Genomic DNA, 24,094 nt, shown 5'->3' on the forward strand with positions numbered 1-24,094 from the left:
TCACATTTAATTTTACCTCAGAACTTCAATTGTTTTAAAACATATGCTTTTAATTTGATTATCATTAAATTTCGGTGCAACTGTCATTTAATTTGATCCAAGAGGTAAGCAACAGGCAGCACTCCTCTTCGATATCAATAATGAGAAAACAGTTTACACCAATTAATAAACTAGGCTATCCAATCTAAATGCATTGTCTAAGAACTAATGTATGCAAAACTATGGGTTTTCTTAGGGGAGGAACGATCACTTGAACAAGATGGAGTCATCAGATAGGAGCGAAAGACTAATTTCTAAAAATTAATCAAAGATTGATTGTCAATCTCATCTGAACTATGCAATTAATCATCACTTGACTCCATTCTTGAATAAGAACAATTGAACTACAACTCACCAATGATTAAAAAAAACCTCAGAAGGAAGGCAGTAGTTGTAAGTATGTAATCACAAAATATTTCATAACTGAAATTTTATACCAACTCTCATCATCGGTTTTTTCTTCCATAATTCAAAACAAGAATAGTAATAATAAATAAATAAATAAATAACAAGGCCTCATAGAGAAGATTAGATTTTCAACATAGAATGATTCAGACATATGCTTGTCTATTAAAATGTTTATAATCATCGGCCTTTTTTTCTTTTCTTTTCAAAAATACAAAAATAAGATTAAAAAAAAACAATAAAGAAAAGATGAATCAAAATGATAATTTTGAGGAGGGACTCAGCTTATGGGTGGTGATATATCAGGATGGTCGGCAAGGCTCTGCTATTAACAAAGCCATTACGACGAACGAGACCTTGTACATATCATCGTCATCGTCCCCTACATCTAATTCTAAACTAACTAAAAACATCTATCCCATTAATCAACAACTAAACCTAAAATAAACCCTAGATGAAGAAGTTGTAAACTGAGTATATTTGATTTGAGACGTGAAGTATTGGTACTTATAGAGAAGACTTTTAGGGTTAGGGTTTTGTGGTGTTTTAAACTAGGTCCCTATCGTGTGGGTCTAACCGTCTTAAGTCCACTCTTTAAGTAAACGCTTGGGCCTCCAGCCCACCAACATTACGCCATTCGGATGGACCGAGGCATGAACATGTCTAATGCTAATCTGATTTTTGTTCTTTCAATTTTGGATTCTTCGTGCATGTTTTTTGTTGAGTATATAATCGATAGTCTTGGACGGCGAGTCTCTGTTTTCTTGTTCAAGCTGAAATGAGAGCTGTGAGCCTGTGATCAAGCTTATCGAAATTCACCAGAAGGCCTACTCAAGCACCGTTCAAATGTTAGTACCGTAAAAAATGGACTCTTTACCATGACTCTTTTTAGCGTTTTCCTCATTTGCTGAAGCCACTTTTCTTTTTCTTCTAGATAATATAATATTACAATACACACAAAGGTTGGGATACAATAAAAAAAAAATGCTCTTGCTCACAGGTGATATTAGCTAGAGGGCCCAATGTACACAATTAATAAACACAAGCAACAACTGGATATAAATTATCATTTCACAGCTCTAACACACCAATCGGACAATGTAAAACAGACACACAGATGAACCTTAGACTTCAATGGGTCCTATAACATCATTCTGTGGGGAACTTCACAAGCAATGCAAGTCCAATCATACAGACTGGGATGTGATTGGGGAGAAACTCCATCTCTGCTGATAACGTGTCCTCAATAAGTCATAACAGAGTTCCCATCTTATTATCCAGTTGCTCATGCCTGCGCTAGTTCAATCATATCTACATGAATTCTGTTTCAGGTTCATAGGTTTGTTGGAGGTAGAATCAACGAGTATTGGACAAGTGATGTGCATTTGATGCCTTGTCTTAACTAACTTCCCCACCACATACCCACGCGTTCGAATTCCGAACTCTAATGTCAATGGCACTCCTCCCTTGGTGTCCGAAACTGCAAAGCTTGAACCAGCTCCATACAGAGGAACTTTAGTTCCTTCTATATTCACAGTTACAACTCGGCGGCTTTTTCTTGGTTGAAAATATGTTGCTAACTGCAATTATAAACATCACATTAGGATATAGTTAACTGCCAATGAAACAGAAGAACAAACTCCACCAGTTCTTAAAGAGAGATTACCAAAGTAGAAGTCCTATCTAACAAGAAACAACAAACAGCTTCCTGTGATGAAACTTTTCACAAGTGCATTGCACTTTTCACAAACAGATTGAAATCGTGTTTGCAACAACCAAGAAGGAGAAAAGATAGTTACCGCGCCAGTTGCAACTGTTATCTCCGAGTAGATGAGATTGACGGGTGTGGAGCTGACATGAATGCCAAAAAATGATGCAGGGTTGTACACGCTCATCTTCAAAGAACAGTTCACAGTCAGCATTTTGGTTGGGACCCCTGTGGCATCTGATCCTTCCCCAAAATACAAATTATTTACTGTCAAACTCTGCAAAAGTAGATGTCCCCTTAAATCAGAAGGGAATAAGACATAAGTTGTACAGTGAGTCTCATCTTAAATTCTTAATCCAGAACCAATGCCAATAGATAGACCCAATATCATACGTTAAAAAGGAGAGAATGGAAACTAAAACCAAGCATCCACAACACTATTAGGTAGAAGATGCTGAAATAAATAATCAAAGGTATACCATTTACAATATACTATTTTCGTAACTACAACAAAGATTACTAACAAAACTGAAAAAAAAAATGTTTTAACATAGTTATAAACAACCGAGAGAATACACAATACTTTCAAATCTACATAAAGCAGAACAGAGAGAATTATATATGGTTTTAAACATATGAAGAAAACTTGTATTGTAGCTCGATTTCTTTATAGTTCAATATAGTACAACATCTTCACTATTAGAGTGGCAAAAAAATTTACAGAGAAACTTTTGCAGATCAAACCAAATTAGCTGAACTAATTGACTGTTCAACAATAGAAAAATCTAAGAAATGCCAATCAAATGAATCAATAAGAACATAACACAAAGGTAATCAGTTCTCTTTCCAAAACGAATATGATAGTTTGATACTGACATACTGGGCAATGCTAACACTGGGGTGGGTGTTTTCTAAACTATGATGCTTCAATTTTCTTACTAATATATATCCTTGAGCAATCAAGAACTGACTTACTCTGGTAACAATTTCCGCTTTGTAAGGCCGACTAGCACCCCAAATTATGAGTGAAAAGACAGTAAAAAGCAAAACAAACCCCAAAAGAGCAACCAAAGCCTGACAACGGCGAGAAAGACCTCTATCATCAAGATCATCATAAGACCCCTCCTCTTGAATCACATCACACTCAGGCCAACCCTTTTCATTTTCATTTCTCTTCCTATTCCCTTTCCTACCAGACGACGACCTAAAAGGCCCCGAAAACCTACTAGCCGAAGAAGCCCTTGAATGCCGTCCGTAAGACGGATGCGATGGCGACTCCATTGGACTATTGTAAACTGGAGTCGCTTGCATTGACGACGACTTATCGCCATCGTGAGAATCTCGGGAAGGACTCTGTACATAATATACATGCCTTTTCGGAGACCTTGAAGGCGACGATGGGGCTAAACTTGTAACATCTGATTCAGACTTCGCATGCATTTTTTTTTTTTTTTTGCTTCTTATATGTAAAGAAACGTTTTAAAATCTTCAAATGGGTTATAAATGAAGCCTAAATTTCAATACCAAGAAAAGAGAATTTTGCTTCAAAAGGCTGAAATTTCTTGAAATGGCTTCGGGAAAGAAAAGAAGAGTTGGTTCGGGAATAGGTTCGGGAGTTCCGAGGCTAAGCACTGAAAGCCCACACACCAGTTGTATGTATAGGATCTCTGTTTCTTTGCGTAAGTGTCGGCAGGAGCTTTGCTGACTAGTAGTTATTAACTTATTATTATGCCCACTGAGAGGGATATCTTTTGTGTTCATCACAATTCACAAACACGTGTGTTGTGTGTGTATCCTATTCCTAGTGTTTGTGCCACTAAAAACACAAAACCACTTGGCACGGCAAAAATTGTGTAAACACTGAATATCGTCTACAACTCTACAAGTCTACATACCACCTTTTTGTAGAGATTTGTGAAATTACCGCCTGTGTGCAATGTGGGTTAGAATTTGCCGACAAATGCTAAGTAGCATTCCTAGTGTATAAACTGGGATAAAATATGCATTACAAATTTTGGCATTTTGTAAGTATTGTCGGTTTGTAATTAAACACTTGAATAATGTGGTTGGTAGTTGGTACTTGAAAAGTTGAAAATATGACTACATGAATAGTTTCATCGAGCTCTTTGCAGTGTTTGTGATTCCGGATGAAATTTCATAATTCCGTCCAATATTTTGGTTTTTCAAAAAATAAGAATTCTAAATACAGAGTTGAAATATTGATTATTTCAAAATTAATTGAAATTTGATAAATTTCAGTTTTTAGATTTATTAAAATTTGAGAATTTTGAAATCCCAAACTATGGCTCCTTCTCTATGAAGTACGGAAATAATTATGGTTTAGCTTACATGCATTTTCCATATATCTCAAATCAGTTCAATAAGTGGACTATTGATACTGGTTACCTGAATTTCTAATATGTCTGTCATGACTAGAAAATGAGGAAATTAAAGATCGCTTTGTAGAATAAAAAGACCGCTATTTACTCGAGTAATAAGAAGAAAATTATAAGTAAGTGGCAGAAAAAACGAAAATTTTAGACCATCAATTCAATGTCAAAAAGATTACAAATGTGGAAGTCCATACTACAGAGGACCCATAAACCACCTACCCTTTCAAAAGGCTTCTATGCCACTGCAAATAGACAAATAGTGTGAGTAAAAAGGTAGTGCCAGTCTAGCATCGCTACTTAATCAAACACATAGTTGGCCTTTTGTCCATCACATGTTTGGTATATTTGAAACCGTCGCTTTCTCAATTGGGTTAGCATGTCTCAGTCTATCAACCTCTTCGATAAACAATTGTTTTTGTGTCAAAGAGTGGTGTTTTATAAAATTATAACGAAGAGAAGTTTAAGGCACTATAGTACGTAGTATATAGTTTATACTCATTTGCGTTGAAGAATCTTTGATGTAAAATGATTGTGCCATAAATCCCATACAAGAAATTGGGCTAGAGAGTCTCATTTAAAAAAAAAACAACTCTAAAGCCCTATCCATAATTTTTTTGGGTTTTAATACTCCTACATTGTTTTTATTCGCCATAAGTGTTTTTTTATAGAAAATCTTTAGAATCTAAGCTTTTGACTCGAGACTAGGTGCCACCTGTTATTTTTTAATATAAATTATTCTCTTTTTCACCCTTCCAAAATAACTTTGTAGAGATAAGATAACTACTAGGAATAAAGATTGAATAAGATAACTACTTTTTTAGATAAGATAACTACTAACAAAAAGAGTAGATTTTGGGTTTGAATAGAATTTAGCAAAAAGTATGCGTGTATTGCTCCAAAAGTTAAATTTGACACTACTACCTGTTTTCATCCGAATGTGGGACGTTATAAACTTATACATTTTAAAATGCAGATGCACCATGTTATAAACTTATATATTTTAAAATGCGGATGCACTAACGTTATAAACTTATATATTTTAAAATGCACGGATGCACGTTATAAAACCTATATATTTTAAAATGCATACACACCACGCATTTTAAAATACAGGATACAAAATGCATTTGATTATTTATTTTGTTGGGTTTGATTAACTACTATTAAATGAAAGCGGGTTGGTTTAGAGTTTATTGTTTATAAATTTAGAATATAGGGATTAGGGTTTAGTGTCTTAAGGTTTAGGGTTTAGGCTTAGGGTCTAGTTTATAGGGATTAGGGTTTAGTGTCTTAAGGTTTAGGGTTTAGGCTTAGGGTCTAGTTTATAAAGATTTTGGGTTTAATGTCTAGTGGTTTGGAGTTTAGACTTAACGACTAGTGTCAAATGCCTCCACAAAATATTGGAGACATAATATTTTTAGTTTTTTCATTACGGAAAAGCTAGTCTCGAGGGGTGTACTTTCGGTATATAGCATATGGGCCACTCATATAGGCACAAGTCTTGGTGTATTCTTGAAAAAGAAGTATTGTCCAAGGGCTCTCATTCCAAGACTCATACACTCGATGCACCCTAGATGCCCTCTTTTCATTATATGCATTTTTAAATGTGAAGAGGAGGTAGTTATAAGTGAATTTTTGTGTGAAATTTAATTTTTTATTTTGTATCCCACTATATTACTTTCGGTAGATAGTCGGTTATGTTTGTTTCCAAGTGAGGATATTTTCGTCTATTCTTGGTAAAGTTGGATAACGGGTGGTTAGTTTCATATTCAGTCAAATTGGGGTATTAAATTCTAAACAAATTTAAGAGGAGTCTTAGGACTACTAAATATTTATAACTAAGTCCTCTAGACTAATTTTCTGAAATCCCATAATAGAATGATGGCTTACTTCAATGAAACAAGTCGCCTAATCAGTTTCAAATAAAAACCAATCGTACGTACATACTCTGGGTTCTGACTCTTCAACAAAAGGAATGCCTTCAGAATCAGTAAATAAATACATCAAATCCATGATCCATCTACAATCCCTACGATGGTACGTAGATGTGTACATTATGTAAATGTGGTCATCTAGCACAAGACTTCAACAATTTCTTTGGATATAATGTGTATATCATAACAGTGTAAAAGGATGGCATGGTCGCATGGAGCATCTCTGCAAGAAAGAAATGCGGATGCCATAAGATTTCCACTGTCTAAGGAAAATGGTGCTTGGATATGTAAACAAACAAACACCATTGGTACTCATACAATCCCAAGAATCCAAGATCGTATATGCGTGCCATGAAAAAAGTATCTATTGGATATGTATTGGATATATATGTGTAGTTGGAGAAGATGTTTCTCTAAGATCAATTAACAAGAAACTATTGAAGAGCTAGAAACAAGATTGAAAGAACAGGAATTAAGCTTTTATTATTAGCATCAATGGCGGTTACACATTTTCCTTTTTCTCTCTCTCTTTGTTTTGGTTTACAAATTTTTCTTGAATGAATTCGGAATGCCTCTTTCTTTTCCCTTCTACTCTTTATATAGTGTTCTGATACTAGCTTTCTCCAATCACTAACTGCCGCTTGTCCATTCTCTTCTTCTCCTTCATTTTTCCGCCTTAAACCTGTAACATACAAACTATAATACCAATTATTGAAATATCTCCATATTTGGGTTGGAATATCGGGGTGACGATATTTGCCCACAATATCGCCCCCTCTCGAAACTTTTAAATTTCAACCACGAAAAATTTGAATGTTTCGAGAACCAAAACAACTTCACCAATTTTAAAATTCAAAAAATCAATCGGTTACAGCTGTTACAAAAGCATTATTTCGCTTTCTCTCTCTCTTCACTTATTTGCGAAAAAGCTTGAGAGAAAAAACCCAAACCCTACCACCATTAACATCATCTGGAAAGCTTAATTTTGGTTGTACTCGCTGTTGTCCTCAGCAAATCTCTCTGCACAGTTATCAGGTTAGTAAAAAATAACTTAACAAGCTACTTCTTGGCCAAACTTTATCGTTATCTTAAAAATATCTTGAACAACTTCGTCTGTTTCTCTTTCCAGATTATTATACTTAGGGCTTAGGCTTTGAGTATTCACATATTATCTGTGTATATTTATACTAATTAAACCTTGAATTATAATTTTTGACAGTATGGCTAAGAGAAAAACTTGTGTTAACTTTATACGCACTCTCTCGAAACAATCCTGGCTTCGACGTCAAGAACGTATGCGTTTGAGACACAGTTCTTCACCTCGAACCCCGACATTATCATCTAGAGACCTCGATACGTGTTTAGTAAATAATATATTACATAATTATAATAAATATAGTGATAGTAGCTCAGATAAAAGATATAATTCTAATAAAAATTTTATTGTTTCTAGTGATACTGACATGTCGAATGAAAGTATTGAATATGCAACTCGAATCAGCTCGTCTTCCAAGGCTTCGTCATCACAACGAACAGAAACTGATGAACCAAAATGGCACCCTAACGTATTTGGCTGATGGCTTCATTCGTATTTGGCTGATGGCTTATCCTGCCATCCTTTTGAGACTGTTAGCTCGGAGTCTGAGCGTGAAGTTATGGACGATAATAGCATATGGAGTAGTGGCTTGAACCCTTGTTTTCCAAAAAGACCTAACTTAGACATAGTTAAAGCTGCCTACCAGATACCAGACACTGTCTATCTTCGACATTACGCTAGAAGTACTAGAGGAACTCGATGCCAAAGTGGCAATCTTAAAACAACCATTATTACTGTTGGGAAACTAGCTGCTGGTTTGCGCCTTCCCTTATCTAACCTCGATCGAGAGGTATTGAACTACCTGACCATTTCTCCTAGCCAAGGCACAGGCAATTTTTGGAGATTGCTACACATTTGTAATTACTATAATTCTCACCTTGTATCCGATGTCCGGATATCCCAAAGAATTCGTCTTATCAATATTCAAAAACACCGTACTACACCTTTGTCGAACGTAACGAGAAGAATAAAAATGGTATATCAGAGCCTAGCAGCTATTTTCATCCCGAAAAACGAATCAACCGCGCAGGCATCATAAGGATAAACCGAGATAGTAATTTCAGATGACCATTATACCCTATCGTTGTATCTGGGCAATGGGAGTCATCTGCTTCGATCGTTGTTCTAACTTTGGCATATCATATCTTTAATACTAGAGGTACGCTATTTTATGCCACCTCATCTCTTGAACCCTTCTCTCTATCCTCTATCTCGGACCTGCTGTTTGACTGGTCTACCGTTGTGACTTTGTTTCAATACCAAAGTCAACCTCGATGAGAAGTCTTGGAGAATCCACTAGAGTCATGGATCTTCTAAAAGGCACTGGTGAAAAATTCTCTACTCGAACTAGTGCTGATAAATATGGCAATCCAAAAATGAACATCAATCTCCCTGATGTTGATAATTATGTCACTCCTCTATACTTCTTTAAAAGTACCGTCCTTCGAGGTCAAGATCTTTTACCTCCCCAATCTGTTATGTCATGCAAAACTATTCCATGTCCTTTACAACCTTTTTCATCTGAAAAAGTATTAAGAAAAACTTTTGATTCAGCTGAATTGCCCGCTAACACTCCTCGATGTAATTTTGATTATATGTTAAATGGTTTTAAAATGACTGAAGATCTTTTTTCCAAAATTAAACAAGAAATTCCTTATTTCTATAATTATCCACTTTTGCAAGATATATTTGATCATTACTGCTTATTGTACACAGATATGGGCTCTCGCATTCCTCATGTTGAAGACAAATCAGCCAAACACCTGAAAAAGTTTTTGCAAAAAACAACAGTTGGTAGCTCCTCCCAGGCTCCTACCATTTCTCAAGAACAACCTATCGATACCATTCTTCCTCAAAAGAAAAGAAAAGAAACTGGTTTCACTGATGCACCACGAAACTCGAAGATAACAAAAACTTCCAAAACTACCACTACTGAACCAACGGTTCCTGTGCCTGCCAAATCACCAACCTTACCAGCCATTCACAAACCTACTGATCCCCCCACAGCTTCAGGTTCCTCTTCTCATTCTGAAGCATTTGTCGCTAACTTTGTCCTTCGGAACAAACAAAAAGTTCCTAAATCTGCCTCTTTATTCTCTAACCCTCCGACACCTGGCCTCGGAGAAGCTCTTGTCATGAATACTATACTCCCTCGAGATAGATCAGCCATGGCTGAAATTGGCACAACCGAGCGCTTTCAAATATTGTCCCCCTCCATTGAAAAGGTAAAAAACAATTTTTATCGTACTTTTATCCTAGTCTGCTCACGATGTATATTATGTCCATGAATCCTATCTTCCTTTCAGGTTAAAGTTGCTGTTGTTGGCCAATTTGAGAAAGATATGAGGAGCTTGCGTCTTCTTCGAGATGATAATGACAAGCTGAAACAAGAGAAGGAAAGAATAAAACAGTCTTTGGAAGAAGAGAAGAAAAACATGCTTTGACTTGCTCCGCTCTCAATTCTGCGAACGCCGAGATGAAGAAATTTGTTGAAGAGAATACTGAGTTGGTCAAAAAATTTAAAAAGGCTTATGAAGACAATGCAGTGAGTCTTGATCAAGAAAAAACCAAAACAGTTAATCTCGAAGCAAATACTGCTAGTCCTGAGGTAGAAGTTCAGAAGGCTAAACTTAATCTGTCCAATGTTGATACTCATATGAAATATTGTGTTACAACAATGAGGAGTTTCAGACCATATCTCTCTGCTAATGTCATCACCGAATACAACCTGGATTCTGATGACGAAAGCGAGATGCCCTTTGACAGTGCTGCCCTTGATCCTAAACAAGATGTTGTAGACTCTGCCACCCCAACTGTTGAAGCAGTGGATACAACAACAACGAGTACCCCACCGTTCAATCCAGATTCATTTATCAGCACACCCAGCTGTTTAGATGGACCTGAAGTATGGGATGCCCTCAACACCCTTCTGGAAAACAAGCGCCTCGATGCGAAGCTCACCCAAACCTAGTTTTATTTGTTTTATAGCCCTTGATTGTAATATTGATGCAATGATCTAACTGTCTCTCTAGATTTCTTTACACTCCTTTTGGATTATAGAAATAGACCTTTTTTATTGTTATGCATTCATTTTGCATGCAATACATATGATATTTATCATCTATAAAAAAAGAAAAAATATAATTTTTGATACCACTCCTAACCAACATAATATTGATACTTAGTATATATTTTGAAACCTTAAAAATTGAATTTCGATACCACTCCAATTAAAAACAGCATCGATATTTAATATATATTTTGAATTTAAAAATCGAGTTTCGATACCACTCCAACTAAAAGCAATATCGATACTTAATATATATTTTGAATTTAAAAATTGAGTTTCGATACCACTCCAACTAAAAGCAGTATCGATACTTAATATATATTTTGAATTTAAAAATCGAGTTTCGATACCACTCTAACTAAAAGCAGTATCGATACTTAATATATATTTTGAATTTAAAAATCGAGTTTTGATACCACTCCAACTAAAAACAGTATCGATACTTAATATATATTTTGAATTTAAAAATCGAGTTTCGATACTACTTCAATTAAAAGCAGTATCGATACTTAATATATATTTTGAATTTAAAAATCTACTTTCGATAACACTCCAATTAAAAGCAGTATCGATACTTAATATATATTTTGAATTTAAAAATCAAGTTTCGATACCACTCCAACTAAAAGCAGTATCGATACTTAATATATATTTTGAATTTAAAAATCGAGTTTCGATATCACTCCAACTAAAAGCAGTATCGGTACTTAATATATATTTTACATCGATATATCTCCATATATACCTTTGCTTTTGAATCATATTTTTCAGACCTGGTATCTAGATGAGAATCTATAGATTACTAGCCTTTTTAACTTATCTTTGCACCTTTTCCCATGCTTTTAGATAAAAGAAAAAATATATATTTACACTTTGACAAACAAAAAATCTACCCAACTGGCTCAAAAACCAACACCCGCTGAACTAAAAACATGTCATTAAGGCTTATTTAATTATCATTCAAACTTTAATTGTCCCGCACACAAACAATAAAGAGTTACTTTTTCATTATTGTTCCTCGTTTTCATGTTTACCTACCATTAATATTCCTTGTTTTCTTGCTAACCACCCTTAAATTCTCTCGTTTGGATATACTTTTTCCACTATAAAAGCCCTTTAAAACCTTGATTTTGAATAATCTCTTCCAACTTCCCTTCTGATAAATTTCCATTAGTTTAACTGACAAGAAGCCATGTCTCTCATCTCCCTCTTCCTTATTATCTCAGCCCTTTTTATGGTTCTGCCCGATTGGCCTCCTTACTGGTCTGATTGCCCTACTACAGATTATTCTAATGACGAAGAAAAAACATAATAAGAAATAGAAAAATAAGAAACCAATGAAGAAGAAGAAGAAGAAAGTGATGATGAATGGTTGAGAGATCCATATTGCTATGATTATGTTAAAGATGGCAATGGGTTTTCCACCACTGATGATGATGAGGATGATGGTAAAGATGGTGATGATGAAGATGAAAATGAGGATGAGGACGATGATGATAACGATGAAGATGATGATTAGTCTTGTTATCTATATTTTAAGTTTTTATTTAAATCTTGTAATAGGCTGTTTAGCCTACGCTTTTCCTCATTTTAATGAAATATTATTGCATTATCTCGTCCACTGTCATCCTTAACTATTAATACATGCTTCGTCCTTCGACATTGTATCCATAAAAAAAAACTCAACGTCGACATTTGACACTAACATTGATATTGTATTAAAATATCACTTATAAAGACATACCTTACTAGTTCGCATCGCATTGCTGCCAGGCATTGGATTTTATTGACTTGAACTTGCATTGCTGCCAAGAACTAGATATTTTGACCCGAACTCAACATCGCTGCCAAGAATTGGATTTTATTGACCTGAACTCGCATTGCTGCCAAGAACAGGATTTTTTTACCCGAACTCGACATTGCTACCAAGAACTGGATTTTATTAACCTGAACTCGACATTGCTACCAAGAACTGGATTTTATTGACCTGAACTCGCAATGCTACTAAGAACAGGATTTTTTTACCTGAACGCGACATTGCTGCCGAGAACTAGATTTTATTGACCCAAACTCAACATTGCTACCAAGAACTGGATTTTATTAACCTGAACTCGCATTGCTGCCAAGAACAAGATTTTTGTTGGACCTGGTGTCGAGATGAGGATCTACAGATCACCAGGATTTTTGTTTGACCTGGTATCGAGATGAGGATCTACAGATCACCAGGATTTTTGTTTGACCTGGTATCGAGATGAGGATCTACAGATCACCAGGATTTTTGTTGGACCTAGTGTCGAGATGAGGATCTACATATCACCAGAATTTTTTTTGGACCTGGTGTCGAGATGAGGATCTACAGATCACCAAGATTTTATTTGACCTGTTATCAATTATATAATTCTAGAGATATAGAGATCTGTTATACATGTATAAATATTAATTTTGAAAATGACAATACCTTGATAACAAAAAATTACATCATGGCACTTGAAACAATCTTTATTGATAAAATGCTTTCAAATTGCTTACATTTTGAGGCTTTGGTAATATTACACCTTCAACCATTTTTAAGTAGTAAACTCCATTGATTCCGACCTTGTGAATGATGTAAGGGCCATCCCAGCTTGCTGCTAGTTTGCCAGCCCCTTTTTCTTTAGTAGCTTGAGTGACCACTTTCAAGACCAAATCACCTTCCTGAAAATGTCTTTCTCTTACTTTCTTGTTAAAATCTTTTCTGAGCTGCCTATGATAGGTGTCGAGCTTTACCCTTGCTTGATCCCTTGTTTCCTCAAGATTTAGAACTTCTGAAGCCATTCCTTCATCATTTCAACCATTTACTATCATTTTTGTTCTGGATGTCGATACCACCATTTCAGATGGAGTTACTGCTTCCATGTCATAAGCCAAAGTAAAAGGTGATTCACCTATGGTTGTTCGAGGTGTCGTTCTATAAGCCCATAAAACGCTGTTCAGCTCATCCACCCAAAGACCTTTCTTGTCTTCTAATTTTTTTCTTGATATTATCCATAATGGTTTTATTTGTTGCCTCAGCTTGCTTGTTACCCTGAGCATAGTATGGCGCAGATGTGAAATGATTTACCTTGTAAGATTTCAAGAAATGATTTACCCTGAGCATAGTATGGCACAGATGTGAAATAATTTACCTTGTAAGATTTCAAGAAAGCTTTCACCTTTCCTCCCTCGAACTACGGGCCATTATCTGATATAATGGCATAGGGCAATCCATATCGACATATGACTCGTACAAAAAGGAAGTTTATGACATCCTGCTCTTTAATGTGCTGCAAAGCGATGGCTTCTATCTACTTTGTAAAATAGTTTGTGACTACCAGTATGAACCTTCTTTTGCCTCTCCCTGGTGTTAGCGGACCGACAATATCCATACCCCATAGAGCAAAAGGTCATGGGTTTGAGACACAATGTAACTCTTCAGCTGGAATATGTATGGCTTTCCTATGAATTTGTCACTGTACACACTTTTTCGCATATCGAAGATAGTCTCTTCGCATTTGAGGCCAGAAATATCCTTGCCTCGTGATTTTATTGGCCAACGATCTACCAGCTGAGTGGTTTCCACATTCGCCCTTGTGAAGCTCGGCAATGATTAGTTGTGCTTCCTCAAGCAATATGCATTTCAAATGTGGACCTCCAGGATTCTTTCAATATAACTCATTATCAATCAATACATATCTTTGAGCACCAGATTTAATCTTTCTTGCCTCATTTTTGTCCTCCACTACTTTGCCCTCAGATAAGTATGAGATATATGTTTCCATCCATGACGCCCCCAGTGTGTCAATTTCCATAACTTCTAAATCATCGATGTCGATGCTCGGCCTCTGTTGAACTCCGATATGTAGAGTGTGACCCTCAGTGTTCTCCAGCATCATTGCAACATAAGTCAGGGCATCAACATGCATGTTCTCATTTCTATTGAGATGCTGGAGCTTTATCTTACTGAAATTCCTCAGCTTAGATTTTATGAAACTCAAATACTCCACCATGTTTTCACATTTTGCCAAATATCCTCCATTGATTTGGCTGACCACGAGCATCGAATCAATGAAAATTGACAACTCTTTTATATTGAGAGATCTAGCCATTTCGGGACCCGCTATTAAAGCTTCATACTCAGCCTCATTATTAGATGCATGGAAACCCAATGTTATTGCTGTTTCGAGTCTTTGATTTTCAGGAGTGACCAGCACCACTCCGATGCCACACCCCTTACCTCTAGATGATCCATCGACCAACCATTAGTTCCCGCCCATGGATTGTCTGTATCAATAACCTCTTCAGGCTCTTGTAGCATTGAGAATTCCTCTTCTTCCATGCCCCAACTAGCATCTTCAGATTGAAAATCTGCCAGAAAATCGACCAACACCTGACTTTTCTCTGATACTCGATTTCGATACTCTACTCCAAACTCGTTTATTAATACCGACCACTTAGACATCCTTCCTGACTTAGCGGTTTTTGCTAAAGTTTGCTTTAACGGTAAATTCGTCATCACTATCACAAAATGTGCTTGAAAATATGGCTTTAACCTCTGAGATGAAAATAAAAATGCCAAAGCATATTTCTCCAAAATAGAGTATCGAGTCTCCGCCTCGAGCATCATTTTGCTCTGAAAATATACCAGCCTTTCCAACCCATTATCTACTTTCACAAAGACAGAGCTTATAGCAAAATCTGATACAGCCAAATAAAAGAGCAAACTTTCTCCCTCATTTGCCTTTGTAAGTGTTGGCATCTCTTGTAGATATTTCTTTAATTCATAAAATGCTTCTTCACATTCCTCATTCCAACAGAATTTAACATTCTTTTTAAGCAACTTAAAAAGAGGCTTACATCGATTTGAAGTTCTGGAGATGAATCTATTGAGCGCAGCTATCCTTCCCGTCAACCTTTGTATCTGCTTTCTAGTTGTAGGAGATGGCATTTGCTGAAGTGCTCGTATTTGATCAGGATTAGCATCGATACCCTGCTTCGTGACAATGTACCCCAAAAACTTGCCCGAACTGACCCCGAAGGTACACTTTTTGGGATTAAGCTTCATATTAAACTCTCGCAAAATTTTGAATACGGTGTCGAGGTTACATGATCTACAGCTTTCATAGACTTGATGACCATATCATCTATATAGACTTCGACAACTCGTTTGATGAGTTTTTTAAACATCTTCTCTACTAATCTTTGATAATTGGCACCTGCATTCTTCAGCCCAAATGGCATTCTGATAAAACAGTATATCCATCCATTTACGACGAACGCCGTTTTTAGTTGGTTCACAATAGCCATTAGAATCTGAAAATAACCGAATACCCGTCACAAAAACTGATCAACTCAAAACCAGCAGTTCTATCAACCAACTCATCAATCCTAGGCATGGGATAATGATCCTTTTGACACTTTTTATTTACATCGGTAAAGTCAGCACAGATTCGAACTCTACCATCTTTCTTCGATACTACCACGATGTTTGCTACCCATTGAAAATGCTCCACCTCTCTGATTATGCCATTTTTAAACATCTTTTGTATCTCGACTTGCACCACTTCCTCATACATCGGTCTCATTTTCTGATGCTTTTGGTGTATAGGAGTTGTATTTTCTTCCATATTCAGCTTGTGTGAACACACATCTGGATTGATACTGGTGAGGTCCGACATCGACCATGCAAAAACATCCTGATTTTCTTTCAAAAAACCCATCAACTCATTTCTTATGCTTTCGTCCATCTCTGTACCAATGAACGTATGATGCTCATTTTCTCCTGTACTAATGTTAATTTTCTCCACCGTTTCTATGATTTTTCTTTCCCAGATGGGCTCCTCATTTTGCTTCAGTTCTTGAGTGAACTTTACCTGCTCAAGTATTTGCACATTGGTGTCGACAGGTAAAACTTGCTGTAACTGCTAATTAGAATCTTCCAAGGCACCCTCAGTGTTTTGGCTTTTCCCCTTCATCATTCCCTTTACTGTGACAAAATTACACTTCTCTTATTCTGACTGATCGCCCCTAATTTCATGCAATCCATATACCATTGGGAATCGGATGACTTGATAAAATGTGCTAGGCACAGCCCACATTTTGTGTATCCACTTCCTTTCCAATATGGCATTGTGATCAGAATGGTGCTTTATGACCACGAATGTCATCATCATCATTTGAGGCCCAGCTCGAACTGGCAATTTTATCTCTCCAGCGGGATTAGTACACGTTCCATTAAACCCATATAAACTGAACTTCGGTAGCTTTAAATGAGACTCATCGAGACCAATCCCTTTGAATGCTCTCCAAAACAAAATATTAACTGAACTACCACAGTCCACTAATATCTTCTGTACATCATAACCTGCAATACGCAAAGTGATTAACAAAGCATTGTCATGTGGTAACATTACCTTGGACAGATCCTCTGGTACAAACATGATTGCACCAGGAATGCTAGCCGACACCAACTGCTGATTCACCGGACTTGGCTCGACATTGACCTCGAGCACCTCTTTCACAGTCGATATCTTTCTTATCTTATCTCGAAAGATTTTTTTTTCTGGGGAATTTCTCCTTTGTAAATCATGTTTATTACCCCCAGTGGCTTCTCTCGTATAGTTGTCGTTTCCTCAGGTCTAACATCAACCCGAAACTCTCTCAGTTTTCCATCCTTCATGAGCCTATCAATCTCTTTTACCAGTTGCAGGCACCTATTAGTTTCATGGTTTTCCACCTTATGAAATTGACAATAAGGTTTTCCTTTTATCCCTCTGAGAGTATATTTCGGCCAGATCACGAATTCTTCCTTCGCTATCTTCCTCAATATATCTTCTGGCGTGGAGTTGAGAGCTATGAAATTACTAGGATATAATTCCTCCTTTAGTGTTTTCTCAAACTTCCTTCTTTGTTGCGGCTGATTATCTCTGTTTGCGAACTGCTCCTAAGGTCTTTTATGATCTGACCTCGAAGAATCTCGACTTTCCAATCAATCATTACTAGCCTTATCTTTTCTTCCTGCATCAGTGACCTGCAACACCGCTTGAGCATTGGCCGTTTTTAACCCTTCCTCCACTCTGATATCTCTATCAGCTTTATCATAGAATTCCGACCTGTAGAGTTTTAACCTCTTTCCTCAACAAATACTTATGCATAAAAGATCCTGGAATTACACCTGACTGGAACGCTATAACGGCTATTATTTCTGATTCATCCAACCTTTCTACCGACTAGGTTTCGGCCTTGAACCTTGCCAAAAATTCTTTCAGTGATTCCTTCTTTGCTTGCTTTAATTGAAATAAGGCTGACACCCGCTTTGGTTTCACCCTCTGGTGACCGTAATTAGTGAGGAACCTTTCTTCAATTTCTCGAAAACACGAAATGGATCCCTCCGGAATTGGGCAAAACCAGTTTAGTGTTTTTCCTTTCAAGCTTGATGAAAATGATCGACATAGTACTGTACGTATCCCAATATTCAGTACCCTGATATATCGAGAACTGATGTCGATAACTAAAAAGATGGTCCATGGGATCAGTAGCCCCTACATACTGGCTAAATTTTGGATTCTTAAACTTTGGAGGTAACAAGGCCCTCTCTATCTCCTTTTTCAATGGATTTCTACCGACATCATCTGCCAACTTTCTTATTGAGGCCAAGACCTTTTCCAATAACTAATCTCCTAATTGCTTCTTCATCATTTCCTGCACCAACTCCTTTGTGACTGGTGCTTTAACTTCTTCTTCTTGCACCACTTTCGGTGTCGTTCTCGCTATAGATTGTACTTCTTCAGGATGGCTTCTTCTTACCTCCTCAAGGTGACTCTTTCGTACTATTGGGGTGCCTGAACTCGACTCTTCGTCATCCTTCTCATACATAGCGTCTTCAGCACGCTTTTCATTTTCTTCCCTGACAGCTTTATTTTCAGCCATTAACATCTGATTAGTTTTTTCTAACTCAGCCATCCTTCTCAACAAATCTTTCAGAGATACTTCTTCCTCTCGTATCTCATCCACTTCTTCCACCATTCTACTTACTGATCGTCTAGTTCTACGATCTGCATTCTTAGATGTTGCTTAAGACGTACTTGCTTCCTCAACCATTAATGCTTTACTTGTTGTCGCTCGTTTGGGAAGCATCTTGACAAAACTCTTTAACCAAACTCCTATTCTCCACTGATACTATCAAAACTCCTTCCAACTCCTTTACAATAGATTCAAAACTTCAAAGAAAACAAGAAAAGAAATGTTCTTTCTTGATCCTTGAATCACAAACGACGCCAATGTAGTTGGAGAAGATGTATCTCTAAGATCAATTAACAAGAAACTATTGAAGAGCTAGAAACAAGATTGAAAGAACTGGAATTAAGCTTTTAGTATTAGTATCAATGGTGGTTACACATTTTCCTTTTTCTCTCTTTCTTTGTTCTGGTTTATAGATTTTTCTTGAATGAATTCGGAATGCCTCTTTCTTTCCCCTTATACTCTTTATATAGTGTTGTGATACTAGCTTTCTCCAATCACTAACTGACGCGTGTTCATTCTCTTCTTCTCCTTCCTTTTCCGGTCTTAAACCCTGCAACATACAAACTATAATACCAATTATCAAAATATCGCCATATTTGGGCTGGAATATCGGGGTGATGATATTTGCCCATGACAATATGTAAACAGCATTACCACTATTGTAAAAATTTGTTGAAAACAATCATAAGGTAATCACTTAAAAAAAAACAATTAGCAAATTACAGATGATCTTGCACAACTTGTATCTTCATTAACGAGATGTTTCCGTTCTACGGCATCTGAAGTGTTTGACCTGCATGACCTTGGGCAGTATTGATTTTGTTCATCTTATCTTCACCAGTCGGAGCAGAGAAATTGCGCATAAATATAGTGTCAGTGTTTACAGAATTATCATCTCCATCTGATGTGAAGACTTGTGGCATTAACCTAAGTTTTGGTTCAGGTAGGGGTACGGGTTTGAACATCTTCCTCCCCCCCCCCCCTCATTATATCATCAACAATATCATCAGCCTTCGATTCCAAGTTCTTGCTGCTACATTGATCCATTCGAATAAACTCAGCCACAATCTGTTTTGTCTCAGCCTTCCTCTCTTCCACCCCCTTCTCATACATCAACTCAAGCACACATCGTTCGTCATCAATGTGTCCGCGTTCAACTAAGGTGTCCCATTCTGTCTTGGGAACATAAACAGGCTTCTCCAAGATATTGGAATTATTCCTATCAGTCATAATCACTTCATCCTCCTCCTCATCTTCCTCCTCGTCATATTCTTCTTCATCATAAGCATCGTGTTCTTGGTCTAGGTGATGCCGTTGAAGAAATATTTCTCTAAGCAGTTGTCTCCTCTCTTCCACAGTAGCATCTTCATTATCAATGTCCTCCTCCAATTGTTCGGTTTCATGTCGAAAAGATATGTGATTAGCTAATCTTTGTAATCTGCAATCCTCCCAGTTTTCTTCTTCAAATTCTTCTTCTTCGAGGTTTGCCCATTGTGGAGGTTGGTCAGGCCAGTATCTCACCACACCCACCATGTTGGAGAGAAGAGTTGGGAACGAGAACTTCTATGAATTCTTTCAAAGTTTCCTTATATACATGGTAGGAAGTAATCCAACTTCCAATCAAAATAGAACTCAACTTCTAATTTAGAAGTCCTTGCTTTAGTAATTCAAAGTGTTAACCGTTGATATTGTTTACTGATTTTGTATTGCTGTAGTAATGTAATTCCAGTTTTTGCAATGTGAATTTGTGATCTCTCTCTCTGTCTTCATTAACCTTCACTAAATTCGGTAATGGCAGCTGCTATATGAGCTCCACTGTCTTATGAAGCACCTATTCCTTGAAGAATTTCACGATCATCATCCATAGTATTTACCATATGTGACTTGACTGACTTTGATTCGGTAAGGCAAGATTTAACTTGGCGAGTAAAGTGGTAAACTCATATACCGACCCATTTTAAAGTCAGATTTACTCTACAAATCCAAACCTCTCATATAAAGGGAGATAATTTTTCTTCTTATTCTTCCTCCAATTGCTAATTCAAAAGTCATCAATTTCATAATTTTTGAACTGTTACGAGACGATGAAGAAACTGTATTTAATAAGTTCTAACTATAACCCTGTGTAAAAAATTAAGACCACAGTTGCTATCTACACCAACTATATACAATAGAACTTCCCACATGAAAACTTTAGATTTCGTCACACTAGACTCAACGTTTCCTCCCTGCTAAAGATCTCCGATTAATACAATTTACAAGGAGGAAGTTACACAGACAAGAAAAAAAGTCTTCACCATTCTAAGGGCCCCAAAATGTTACATGACCAGAAAATCTATAGCGTGGAGCTGGGCCGGTAGAATGTGTAGGTGAGACTAGTCCATCCTATGCCTCCAGGTAAGGAGGCTGTTATGGATGCCGGTTTAGCTGGCCGGTTGTGGAGGTTGGTCCAACTCTAACCTCTCCATCATCTTGAAACTAAGAGCCAAAACTCACAAAAATTTAGAGAAAGTGGGATAGAAGTCTTATTCTTATGGCTCCTTCAAAATTTCTCATTTGATTCTCACAAGTCAAGAACTGTTTTGAAATGATCAAAAAGAAACTGTATAGAATTCAAAATGAGACACTATCTTACATCACCAAATGCTTGGAAAAAAGACGCATAAAGCAGTCACTCCAGTATCCATTTCACAGAAAGAACACTGAACACATAATATAACTTTCCATGCATATTGATCTATTCAGCAAATCCCTACAGTAGTCTAAGTCTCCAGGAGTCCATGGACAGTTCTGAATGATCAATTGACCAAGTCACAATATCGTAAAAAAACATAAACCAGTAACTTGGAAAGTAAAGCAAATGCAATCTTCATAACTATTTATACAAATGGAGCATGAAAGCTCAACAAAAAACACCTGTCCAAACTAAAGATGAGATATCAAAAAATTAAATACTTGTCCATTTTATTTTATTTTTTAATCATTAAAGCATGGTTTTACAACTCCAACGAGTTCAAGTTTTAACTGGCCGGTATGAACCGTTAGGAACCGATGAACTCCGTGGTTCAACTGTAAGTTAGAAAATGGGGTCTTTACTCAACCCGACCAAGTTGACTCAATTTAACCATTAGATACTTTATTTTATTAACCTTAAATGCATTGTAATTGCAATGACTTTTCTCAACAAAGAACCAGACGGGTTTAACCGGTGATTTGAACTGGAATCAGTCTGGTCCAATTCAGTTTAAAAAACCAGTTCATAAAACCATGCATTAAAGCCATAATATCCTAAATATAGAATTTATGTACATTGCCTTAGCAGACGGGATGGGCAGGTATCAATGTGCATCGTAACTACGACATCCTTCTTCCTTACTATCCAACTCATTCTGTGCATCACACCTCTTGCTCCATTAGCATGGCACTAAAACAAGTGGCACACCCAGAGAGAGCCCACATAACAGATGTTACCTCGCAAAGTTATAATGCAAAAGCTTCCCAATCATAGAAATTCAAACAAGTTAAGCTGTTTTGCTAAAGTTCCAACTTGTCTTAAAACACTTATACATGTAAATGAGGACCAAAAAGCTACGGCATGCTAATATAAATTTACCAGGAAAGAAGAAAAATACTGTGAATAAAAACAAAGCAGTAAAAGCCAACTTTTCATAATATAAGAAACCATTCGATAGAATTTTGTATTAGAAAAGAAAATGAACTTTCAAACCCATACCTCCGTTCATCAGATTTACTAAATCCTCGACTAGTGAAATGTAAAGACTGCCCCATTGGTTTCTCCTGACACTTATGCTGCCGATACAGAGCACAAACAGCTCTCATACAGAGTTTAGGTTCTGCTTCAAATGAAGTATCCATGTCGATAGCAGATTCCCAATTCCTCCAATTCCTATTAGCTTTAATCCTTGAATTAAACAGAGTATAAACATCCCCCGCTTTGTTGGGATTGATAGAATTATCTTCTCTCTCCCACTCATTGGGCCCATTAACACAAAATTCATTAATTTTTTTACATTCCCTGTCTAACACAGGGTCTTCTACTCCTTTCTCTTTACGATTCTGAGTAATGCTTTCTGATTTAATGTATGCAGTCCCACTCATCTCGAAATGTCTCAAGGTAACACATTCATCTGTCCTCCTTTTCTCCTCACATTGTCTCAGTGAAATTGATGGATGACTTGAAGGATATAAAGACCGATCAATATTTTCAGGCAGCACTCAAGTTCCCAGTCAGGCATTCGTCTTCAATATCAAGAATGAGAAAAAACTTCAAACATTTAATAAACTAGGCTATCCAAACTAAATGCATCGTCTAAGAACTAACGTATGCAAAACTTTAATTGCAAACAATATTAAATGGGTTTTCTTAGGGGAGGAACGATCACTTGAACAAGATGGAGTCATCAGATAGGAGCGAAAGACTAATTTCTAAAAATTAATCAAAGATTGATTGTCAATCTCATCTGAACTATGCAATTAATCATCACTTGACTCCATTCTTGAATAAGAACAATTGAACTACAACTCACCAATGATTAAAAAAAACCTCAGAAGGAAGGCAGTAGTTGTAAGTATGTAATCACAAAATATTTCATAACTGAAATTTTATACCAACTCTCATCATCGGTTTTTTCTTCCATAATTCAAAACAAGAATAGTAATAATAAATAAATAAATAAATAACAAGGCCTCATAGAGAAGATTAGATTTTCAACATAGAATGATTCAGACATATGCTTGTCTATTAAAATGTTTATAATCATCGGCCTTTTTTTCTTTTCTTTTCAAAAATACAAAAATAAGATTAAAAAAAAACAATAAAGAAAAGATGAATCAAAATGATAATTTTGAGGAGGGACTCAGCTTATGGGTGGTGATATATCAGGATGGTCGGCAAGGCTCTGCTATTAACAAAGCCATTACGACGAACGAGACCTTGTACATATCATCGTCATCGTCCCCTACATCTAATTCTAAACTAACTAAAAACATCTATCCCATTAATCAACAACTAAACCTAAAATAAACCCTAGATGAAGAAGTGTAAACTGAGTATTTGATTTGAGACGTGAAGTATTGGTACTTATATAGAAAGGCTTTTAGGGTTAGGGTTTTGTGGTGTTTTATTCTTTCTAAACTGGGTCCCTATCGTGTGGGTCTAACCGTCTTATAGAAGTCCTTGCTTTAGTAATTCAAAGTGTTAACCGTTGATATTGTTTACTGATTTTGTATTGCTTCGGTAATGTAATTCCAGTTTTTGCGTGATCCCTCTCTCTTCATTACCATAGCGAGTAAAGTGGTAAACTCATATACCGACCCATTTATAAGTCAGATTTAGGGGCTATTTGTTTTTTTGGGTTAAGTTATAAGAGGGTCTTATAAGACCATGTGTTA

At 36.5% G+C, this 24,094-nt stretch overlaps 3 protein-coding genes and 6 non-coding genes across 12 annotated transcripts; all 9 read right to left on the reverse strand.

Annotated features, from left to right (window-relative positions):
- Positions 1-260: 260 nt before the first annotated feature.
- On the reverse strand, positions 261-361 carry LOC147511285 (small nucleolar RNA snR60/Z15/Z230/Z193/J17). The gene has a single exon (XR_015219686.1). It is a non-coding gene; the product is annotated as a small nucleolar RNA snR60/Z15/Z230/Z193/J17 (small nucleolar RNA).
- A 47-nt stretch (positions 362-408) lies between these two features.
- On the reverse strand, positions 409-494 carry LOC147511286 (small nucleolar RNA U83). Its single transcript, XR_015219719.1, has one exon. It is a non-coding gene; the product is annotated as a small nucleolar RNA U83 (small nucleolar RNA).
- Positions 495-720: 226 nt separating this feature from the next.
- On the reverse strand, positions 721-825 carry LOC147511287 (small nucleolar RNA Z43). The gene has a single exon (XR_015219683.1). It is a non-coding gene; the product is annotated as a small nucleolar RNA Z43 (small nucleolar RNA).
- A 572-nt stretch (positions 826-1,397) lies between these two features.
- On the reverse strand, positions 1,398-3,830 carry LOC147511288 (uncharacterized). Its single transcript, XM_086602999.1, has 3 exons — positions 3,128-3,830; positions 2,244-2,429; positions 1,398-2,024 (listed from the first exon to the last, which is right to left on the reverse strand). The coding sequence occupies exons 1-3, from the start codon at positions 3,590-3,592 to the stop codon at positions 1,746-1,748; spliced, it is 930 nt and encodes a 309-aa protein (XP_086459125.1). The 5' UTR covers positions 3,593-3,830; the 3' UTR covers positions 1,398-1,745.
- Positions 3,831-15,966: 12,136 nt separating this feature from the next.
- Positions 15,967-17,100, reverse strand: LOC147511289 (uncharacterized). The gene is made up of 2 exons (XM_086598419.1): positions 16,711-17,100; positions 15,967-16,533 (listed from the first exon to the last, which is right to left on the reverse strand). Exons 1-2 carry the CDS (start codon positions 17,098-17,100, stop codon positions 15,967-15,969), a joined length of 957 nt encoding a protein of 318 aa, XP_086454545.1.
- Positions 17,101-19,006: 1,906 nt separating this feature from the next.
- On the reverse strand, positions 19,007-24,025 carry LOC147511290 (uncharacterized). Of its 4 annotated transcripts, none has more exons than XR_015219313.1 (2): positions 22,416-24,025; positions 19,007-19,232 (listed from the first exon to the last, which is right to left on the reverse strand). XR_015219313.1 is itself a non-coding variant. In XM_086603000.1 (2 exons), the coding sequence occupies exon 2, from the start codon at positions 20,213-20,215 to the stop codon at positions 19,622-19,624; it is 594 nt and encodes a 197-aa protein (XP_086459126.1). In that variant the 5' UTR covers positions 20,216-21,160; positions 22,416-23,849; the 3' UTR covers positions 19,253-19,621. The 4 variants fall into 4 exon arrangements, 1 of the variants encoding a protein (XP_086459126.1); XR_015219312.1 differs by having other exon boundaries at positions 19,007-19,246; XM_086603000.1 differs by lacking the exon at positions 19,007-19,232 and adding an exon at positions 19,253-21,160 and having other exon boundaries at positions 22,416-23,849.
- LOC147511291 (small nucleolar RNA snR60/Z15/Z230/Z193/J17) lies at positions 23,096-23,196 on the reverse strand. Its single transcript, XR_015219688.1, has one exon. It is a non-coding gene; the product is annotated as a small nucleolar RNA snR60/Z15/Z230/Z193/J17 (small nucleolar RNA).
- LOC147511292 (small nucleolar RNA U83) lies at positions 23,244-23,329 on the reverse strand. The gene has a single exon (XR_015219724.1). It is a non-coding gene; the product is annotated as a small nucleolar RNA U83 (small nucleolar RNA).
- LOC147511293 (small nucleolar RNA Z43) lies at positions 23,556-23,660 on the reverse strand. Its single transcript, XR_015219684.1, has one exon. It is a non-coding gene; the product is annotated as a small nucleolar RNA Z43 (small nucleolar RNA).
- Positions 24,026-24,094: the final 69 nt, after the last annotated feature.

This window comes from Coptis chinensis, chromosome 3 (genome assembly GCF_015680905.1).
Source record: "Coptis chinensis isolate HL-2020 chromosome 3, ASM1568090v1, whole genome shotgun sequence".
In the NCBI taxonomy this organism is placed as follows: domain Eukaryota; kingdom Viridiplantae; phylum Streptophyta; class Magnoliopsida; order Ranunculales; family Ranunculaceae; genus Coptis; species Coptis chinensis.

What these genes read in the sequence shown, in the direction of transcription:
- LOC147511289 (XM_086598419.1), bottom strand. Translation starts at nt 17,100, where the DNA reads ATGTTTGTACCAGAGGATCTGTCCAAGGTAATGTTACCACATGACAAT. An exon ending in AAGTCATCCGATTCCCAATG is followed by an intron (nt 16,534 to 16,710) that starts GTATATGGATTG and finishes ATACTTGAGCAG; the next exon opens with GTAAAGTTCACTCAAGAACT.
- LOC147511288 (XM_086602999.1), bottom strand. Translation starts at nt 3,592, where the DNA reads ATGCATGCGAAGTCTGAATCAGATGTTACAAGTTTAGCCCCATCGTCG. An exon ending in AAGCGGAAATTGTTACCAGA is followed by an intron (nt 2,430 to 3,127) that starts GTAAGTCAGTTC and finishes CTACTTTTGCAG; the next exon opens with AGTTTGACAGTAAATAATTT. An exon ending in TAACAGTTGCAACTGGCGCG is followed by an intron (nt 2,025 to 2,243) that starts GTAACTATCTTT and finishes TTATAATTGCAG; the next exon opens with TTAGCAACATATTTTCAACC.
- LOC147511290 (XM_086603000.1), bottom strand. Translation starts at nt 20,215, where the DNA reads ATGGTGGGTGTGGTGAGATACTGGCCTGACCAACCTCCACAATGGGCA.